We start from the raw sequence: 7,801 nt of genomic DNA, 5'->3' as shown, positions 1-7,801 counted from the left end.
GGAGGGTGGCCGGGGGTAAGGCCGGCGCGCGCGTGGGGCGGGAGGGGTCCCCCCGCCGGCCGCCTGCGGACCGAGCGCTCCGGCCGCCACCGGGACCCCGGGACCTGAGAGCAGGGCCTCCGGGTGCTAAGCGAGCCCCCTCCCCCCCTGCGCTCGCACACACACCCCTTCCGATTGGCTCCGGCGCGCCGGGGGGCGGGAGCAGGCTAGAGCGGCGCTTCTGCCTATTGGCGGGCGGAGAGAGCACGTGGCGGACACCGAGGCCCTCTGGGACTTGTAGTCTTCTTCCCGAGGCGCGGCGCGGGGGCGGGGCCTGGGCGTTTGTGATACTGATTGGCTGCGGCGTGCGATGAGGCGCGCGGCGACGGCGCGCCGCGAGTGTCGTGCGCAACATGGCGGCGCCCAGGGAGGCTGAGGACGCCGGCGGCCGGTGAGAAGCTCCGGTCGCCGGTGAGAAGCTTCGTGCGGCCCGAGCGCGCAGCGTGCGGTCCCTCCGCTCGGTGTTTCCCGCGCTCAGGTCTCGCGCGGTCGTCCTCCCAGGCCCCCGCGCGATGTGGAGGAGCTGCCTCCGGCTGCGGGGCGGGGGTCGCCACCTCCTGAACTGCCCCCGGGGTGGCCTCACCGCCTCCGAGGGGCCGGGGCCAAAACCCCCGGCCCACGCCCGGGCCTACGCGCCCCCAGCAGGTGAGGGAGGCCAGGGCGGAGCAGGCTGAGGGGTCGGCCGTACAGGGTCACAGGTCGGAAGGGAAGCCCCGGCAAGGGCAGGGACCTCCCCAGGGCGCATGCGCGTCGTTTTCTTTAGCACGTGTGGCTTTTCTTTCTTCCGTTAGGAAAGCAGAAGTCATCCTTGTTTTCAGGCGAGGACATTCGGGTTCTGGGTCGGGATTGCCCCAAGGGAGAAGAGCAAACTCTGAGAGGTTTGCGGGGTAAAGGCCGGGCTGCCGGGCTGCTTTCTGTGTCCCCGCGACCCGGCACCGAAGGGACCTGGAGCCCGGGCTTTCAGTCTTCCATCCCGGCCGCTGTCTTCGCAGCTGTCCTGACCCTTCCTCCTACTGCCCTCCCACGACTCCTGCCATCTGCTAAGGAGTTAACACCCCGTGCCTCTTCCTCCCCTTCCAACTCAGATGAGGCTTAGGAGAAGGTAGAGTAGTTCTTTCGTTGCTTCTGGGGAGAGGTTTTAGGGGTAAGAGTGGGAGTGACTCCTTTGAGTGAAGATAGTAAAGCTCTCCTTCCACTTCCACTCAGTGTTGATGTGCTGAGGGCGGGAGGCACCGTTGTCTTCAAGAGAGACGTACCCTCTACCTAGGTGATGTTCAGCGTCGAGTGCAGAAGGTTATAACACTTTGGTTAAACAATAGCCTATATCCTGTGTGAGGAAGGTACAGAGAAGCACCTATTCCCACCTTGGGGGTTTTGAGGGTCTAGAAAGGGTCTTGGGTGAAAGGACGTTTAAGCTGAGTCTTGAGAAACGAGAAGGAGGAGCAGGGAGGGTGGAACGTGGGCGGCTGGGACACGTCCAGAGGTGGCAGCGGGTGAGGGAGTTCGCTGTGACGCTGCCTGCTTTAGGAAATCTAGAGCTCCACAGGCAGCTTGGCATCGTGGCAGAAGCACATACCTGGGGTCTGATGCTGCTGAACCAGGAGCTGTGTGATCTTAGGCATGTGACTGCTTCGTTTGGACATCATTTACCTCTGAGTTGAAGGGCTAGGTTGTCTCTGTTCCATACAAATGGGGAAGAGGAATGGATGTAGCAGGGAGCAGAGATCGCACCTGTCAGGGCCCAGGTGAAGGGCCTGGAGGTGATCCATGAAGAGCCCGTAAAGGGGAAGAAGGAAGGGCATCTGTGACCGTGTGATTTATGATAAGAAATGGACACATTTGGTCATTTCCTTGTACTGGCATATGTCTCCTAAAACCCTTGTAGCTTACTAAGTAATGAGAGCTCTGGGAGAATCTTTTGTTAAAACAGTCTGTCTTCTGTCCTAAAAGAGCTCCCGAGTGATAAAGGTGAAAGGAGGGTCTTATTACTCATAACAAGCCCTCTTCAACCACACCTGAGTGTATGTTAACAAGGTGACTTTTTCCTTGCGGAAAGCCCCTAAGGATGGCGGCTGATTGCCAGGGGAACCAAACACACTTGATTAGAGGGTTGGAAGTTTCAGCCCCACCTCCTGACCTCTGGGAAAGGGAGAGGGAATGGAGATTGAATGGAGGTTGATCACTAATTACCTGTGATTTAGTCATGCCTGTGTAATGAAGCCTCCATAAAACCCCTGAACTATGGGGTTTGGAGAGCTTCAAGGTTGGGGAACACGTGGAGATGCAGGGAGGGTGCCCAGAGAGAGCATGGAAACTCGGCACCCTTTCCTCCATACCTTGCCCCACGCATCTCCTCCATTTGCCTGTCCCTGAGTTGTATCCTTTTGTAGTAAACTGGTACTCTAGTAAGTAAACTGTTCTCCTAAGTTCCGTCAGCTGCTCTAGCAAGCTATCATGCAGGACATAACTCTTGTAGGACTGAGTCCTTAATCTATGGGATCCAGCGCTGTCTCCAGGCGGGTAGTGTCAGAATTGAGTCAATTGTAGGACACTCAGCTGGTGTCTCAGAGTTGATCAGTGGTATCCGATCGGTAGGGATCCCTAACCCTAACCGCCCCCACTCCACGTTTGGAGCATAGTATCTGTGTGAGTGTGTAAAGGAAAACGGGAGCATTGTTTTTCCTTTACAGCACCCCAGGGAGGCAGCACACGAGCGAAGGGGACATGTTCGGGAATTCCCTTAAGTTTCCTCAATCAGAGGGTTCATCCAGTTGGTGGGTGCCACTTGCCATCACGGTGGCACTGACCTGCCCCGTTCCTTTCTACTGCAGACTTGCTAGCTTCGGCTCTTGGTAGGTAGTCAAACGTGGAGGAAGATAAGAGTGGGTGAAAGAGTGCCGAGCAGTGGGACGGAGCGTCTCGCACCGACCTGAGCACTCTGCTTTTCTGACCTGAGCGTCTGTGCGTCTTTGGAGGAGTGGAAGGTTAAACCCAAGTGGTGGCTTCTCCGTTAAGACTTGAAGAGGCAAGTAGATTGAACTTGGCTTCTTAGGGACAGCTGTGCCATTGAAGGTTGTCAGAGGGCGCGAGGGGGTTAGGAGAGGGTCACCCGGCTGTGTGGCGTCCAGCCCCGTACCAGCCGTTGGAGCCGTCAGCCGCTTAGAGGGAAAGGTGTTCAGAGAGGCTGCCTGCCCAGCTGAGGATGACACCGGTGAGGGCACGGCTGGGGCACTCCTCTGTTTACAAGTTGTCTGTCGCCTGCACAAGTGGTTTAGCTTCTTGGTCTCTGCCCCGTCTTCAGAGGCTGCTTGTGCTGGGTTGAGGCAGATGCTGTAGATAAGGAGGCCGGCCTGCCACCTGTTTTTGTTAATAAAGGTTTATTGGAACCCAGCCCTGCTCATTTACTGACATGCATCTAGGGCTGCTTTCACCACAGTGCAGAGTTGGCTGGTTGCACCAGAGACTGGATGGCCTGCAAAGCCTGAAATACTTTATTTGGCTCTTAGCAGAAGTTTGCCAACCCCTGCTCTGGATGCTACAGCAATTTGGAAAAAAAGGTGTGTTGAAGAATTTTTTAACAGCTTTATTGAGATATGATGCACTTACAGTTCACTCACTTAAAGTGTACAATTCAGTGGTTTTTAGTATACTCAAAGGGATTGTGCAGCCATCGATTCTAGAACATTCTTATCACCACAAAGAATCCCTGTCCCCTTCAGCTACCACTCTCTGAGTACCCCCTCAATCCCTCCAGGCCTAGACAGCCACTACTTTATTCTCTGCATCTGTAGATTTCTCTAGTTTGGATATTTCATATAAATGGAATGTGGTTTTTTTTGACTGGCCTTTTTTCATTCAGCATGTTTTCAAGGTTTATCCCAGGGGTAACATGTGTCAGTACTCTATTTTTCACAGCTGATAATATTCCATTGTAGGGACACACCATGTCTTATTTATGCAGTCATCCATTGGTGAACATTTGGGTGGTTTCCATCTTTTGGCTGTTCTGAATGCCTCTGTAAACACTTGAGTACAGGTTTTTGTGTGGGCATATGTTTTCATTTTTCACAGGCAGGTATCTAAGAGTAGAATTGCTGTATCAAATGGTACCTAACTTTCTGAGGAACTGCCACCCTGCTTTCCAAGGTGGCATTTCCACCAGCAATGTATGAAGGTCCCAATTTCTCAACCTCCTTCCCAACATCTGTCTTATTGGTCATAGCCATCCTAGTGGGTGGGAAGTGGTGTCTTGGGGCTTTGCTTTGCATTCCCCTGATGATGAATGATGTCAAACATCTTTTTGTGTGCTTTTTGGACACTTGTACATTTTCTTTGGAGAAGTGTCTGTTCAGATCCTTTGACCATTTCTTAGTTGGGTTATTTGTCTTTTTATTTTTGAATTGCAAGAGTTCTTTTTATAGCTGGCCCGAAGAATTCTGATACTTGAAAACGCTCTGTCACAGCCGCCCCAGGATTATGGGTAGAGGGACCCCGAGTCAGAATCTAGCTTTAAGGATTAAGGCCCGCCAGGTGGCACTGTTTAGAAAGAGAAAGGTATTGAGGCAGCTCTGGGAAGGCACGTCCTCTGTTCCTGGTGCACCGTGGTGGTTGCAGTTCTGAGGCTTTGAGTCTTTCCAAAGCAAAGGCCAGCCCGGAAATTGAGCTTGGTAGAAGGATCACTCATTGGTCTGTGAAGCCTGGGACAGGAGGAGGAGTGTCCGGGGAAGTGACACAGAAAATCGCCTGTTTCTTTATACGTATTGAAGCAGCCTCGCAGGAGAAAGGGAGCCAGTGGACATTAATTTCCAGTTCAGCACTCTTCACAGGAGCAGCTTGTTAATGTTCTCCGCTTATATCGCCTGGTTTCTTGTGGCAGCTTTTAAAATTCAATGCTTTTTCGCATACCCATTTCTTTGTATCTACATAGTCCTTAAAATTGTCACTTAAAAGGCACCAAGTGTGGTTTTGCCACAGAAATAGACGTTCTGTAAAGGGAGTGATTCATACTCAAGATAGACCCGTTCTGTGTGATCCTACAAGACTAGCCTGTCTCTTGCCTGTAAGGATGGGGTTTCCATTGCGGGTAGCTCGTTCTCTATCCCTGAGGATATGGGTGCTTCACAGGCTCCTAGTCTCATAACTTGTCTTATGAGACCCAAGACTTGTCTTATGAGACCCAAAACCTCCATCTTTTGACATTGTTGGGGAGCATGGATCCCGCCAAGTGAATTTTCCAGATCCCGGTCTCGTTGCCTGTGTGAACCCCCTACTTGGCTCCCCCACCCTCCTCGCTGGGACCTGCCGGCCTCCTCCCCAGATCTGGGCCTCTGCAGCCATCGTCGGTCGGGTGCTTCACGCCTGCCCTGCTCACCGCCTTTCTAGTTCCAAAGCCTGCTCTCCTGACCGTCCTGTAAGCTGTTCCTTCTGCTGGGAGCTACACGCACACATGCACACACAAGCGCGCGCACACACACACACCCCCTCCCTCCCTCTGAAAGCCATCAGCACGGTTGGGCCTGCGCGCACACACTCGCACACTCGCGCACACACACACACACACACTCCCTCCCTCTGAAAGCCATCAGCACGGTTGGGCCTGCATGCACACACACACACACACACACACACACACACACACCCTCCCTCCCTCTGAAAGCCATCAGCACGGTTGGGCCTGCGTGCACACACACACACACACACTCGCACACACACACACTCATACACCCTCCCTTCCTCTGAAAGCCATCAGCACGGTTGGGCCTGCCCTGCACTTCTGCAGCTCTCAGGTGCCATCTGGCTGCTTGGAGGGCTTCCTTTGGCCCAGACGAGATGAGTCTTCTTGGGTTTAGTGTCTGTCTACCCACGAGACAGTATGCACCTCAAGGGCAGGGTAGCTTTGAGTCCTGCCCTGGAAGGGGGTTAGTCATCAACAAGTTTGCTCCAAGCCTGGAGTTTGCCCTCCCCTCAGCGCAGCCCTGAACCCGCCTGGCCGGCATCTCTGATCAGCACAGAGGTGGAATTGGCCAGGATAGAGGAGTGGGGCAGAGGTAAGAAGACCCCCTCGTGGGAGACATCGCTGTCCCGGCAGCTTTGGGAGGTTCAGCCTGTGCCGTCAGTCTCTGCTCCGTCCTTTCTTTGGCCCCCCAGGTCTCTTGGGCCCATTTCCCATGGCCGTGTGGGGCGTGTGGTAGAATGCTCTGTCGTACCGGCAGGGTGGGTCCCTCCCCCAGGGATGAGTCAGCCTTCAGATCCTCCCAGCCCCCACTTTCTGCCTGGTCTGGCTTTGGACTTGCTGCCCAGCCAGGCACTGGAGAACATGCTGCACATCGTCTGGGCACCCCGACCGAGGCCTCCAGACAGACGCAGGGGCCTCCAGTCTCGTGTCGGCGGGGCTGCTGCCACTAGCCTGTTACTCAGAAGCCACTGATCCATGTGGAGTGGGGAGACCCTTGGGTGCTGTGTGGAAGTCGGGGTGGTCAGTCAGCATCAGCAGTGGTGGTACAAGCTCCTCCTGAGTCTCCACAGCATTTCAAACTGCGCTTTTGAAAAATCTTCCCAGCAGAAAGGAAGAGGTTCTATCAGAATGTCAGCATCACACAGGGTGAAGGTGAGTGTCTGGAATTTTCACTGCCTCTTTTGTTTCTGTGAATGGGTGGAAACACTTTTCACCTCCAGCCAGCTCCTCGGTGAGCTTGACCTTGGCGCTCTCGTCGGGTGTGTTTCTGTAAGCCACCCACCCCCCAGAAGGATCTCGGGGCGTCTTTGCACCGAATCAAGTAGCTAAATATAGGGGTGGTCACTCGATTCTGCTTATTAACCCCTGAGAGGTTTTCATCTCTTCTTTCAAGCTGGCTTTGAGATCAATCTGGACCACAGGAAGCTGAGGACTCCCCAAGCCAAGCTCTTCACCGTCCCCAGCGAGGCCCTGGCCGTCGCTGTGGCCACTGAGTGGGACTCCCAGCAGGACACCATCAAGACGTACACCATGCACCTGGTAATAGGTTGCAGCCCATGCCCGAGGCTGCCACGGGCTTCGTGGGGCACCGGGCAGAATTAGGGATCCTCTCCCGATTTCGATAAGGCCCTGGGGGCTGTGGGCACCCACCCCACCCCCACCCCTAGGTCCTGGTTCCTCCCTGGGTCTCGGGACACAATCCTTCCCTGGCCACCAGCTCTCTTATTTCCCTCTGGGGCAGCCGTTCCTTTGTTGTGTCAGCTCTGAGGGTCTGTGACGGTCTGGGTCATGTGCTGGTCATGGACATGCTGGTCATGCCTGCTGTCCATCTCCTCAGCAGCACGTAGCCAGCCTGGCCTCAGCTCAGTTCGCGCTCAGCAGGGTTGGTGGCAGTGCGGACCCTCCCTGAGAAGCTGGCCTCCCTGAGGCCCTAGAGGAGCAGCTGGGGGAGAGGCCCACTCGGTCACCTTGGGCGACTTGCCGCCCCTTGGGCAAGGTCCCCACCCTGAAAAGTGGGTGGTGGTCAGGACAGGACCAGACAATGTGTCGAGAGTCTGTGCTTCCCGGCACATGGACGCAGGCCCCAGGCAGGCTTCTCAGCCTCTCTGCCCACGTGCCAGCTCCCCTGGAGTGTCCAGGGGACAGGCGACACGGGCTGCAGACGGAACCTTTGGGTAGCTCAGCAGCCTGTGGGCCACAAGGCAGATCTGGAAAAACCGTCCAGCCTCTGGGTTGGCTGGCTTGTCCCCTGCTTTCTGAGGCGTCGGGGAGTTGGCGGGTGAGCTTCTCAGCCAGATCCAGGAATGC

The 7,801-nt window shown here is 55.3% G+C and overlaps 1 protein-coding gene across 1 annotated transcript in view; it reads left to right on the top strand.

Annotated features, from left to right (window-relative positions):
• The first annotated feature begins 477 nt into the window (after window positions 1-477).
• ATPAF2 (ATP synthase mitochondrial F1 complex assembly factor 2) overlaps window positions 478-7,801 on the top strand; it is a 13,061-nt gene continuing 5,737 nt past the window's right edge. Inside the window, exons 1-3 of the mRNA XM_007448384.1 lie at window positions 478-684; window positions 6,602-6,646; window positions 6,888-7,033. Of these exons, the coding sequence (XP_007448446.1) occupies window positions 552-684; window positions 6,602-6,646; window positions 6,888-7,033 (324 nt within the window). The 5' untranslated portion in view covers window positions 478-551. The remainder of the gene's footprint in view (window positions 685-6,601; window positions 6,647-6,887; window positions 7,034-7,801) is intronic.

Source organism: Lipotes vexillifer, unplaced genomic scaffold (assembly GCF_000442215.2).
Source record: "Lipotes vexillifer unplaced genomic scaffold, Lipotes_vexillifer_v1.1 scaffold533, whole genome shotgun sequence".
NCBI lineage: Eukaryota > Metazoa > Chordata > Mammalia > Artiodactyla > Lipotidae > Lipotes > Lipotes vexillifer.
The sequence above is the reverse complement of the archived record's forward strand: the minus strand, read 5'-3'. Positions and strand labels throughout refer to the sequence as shown.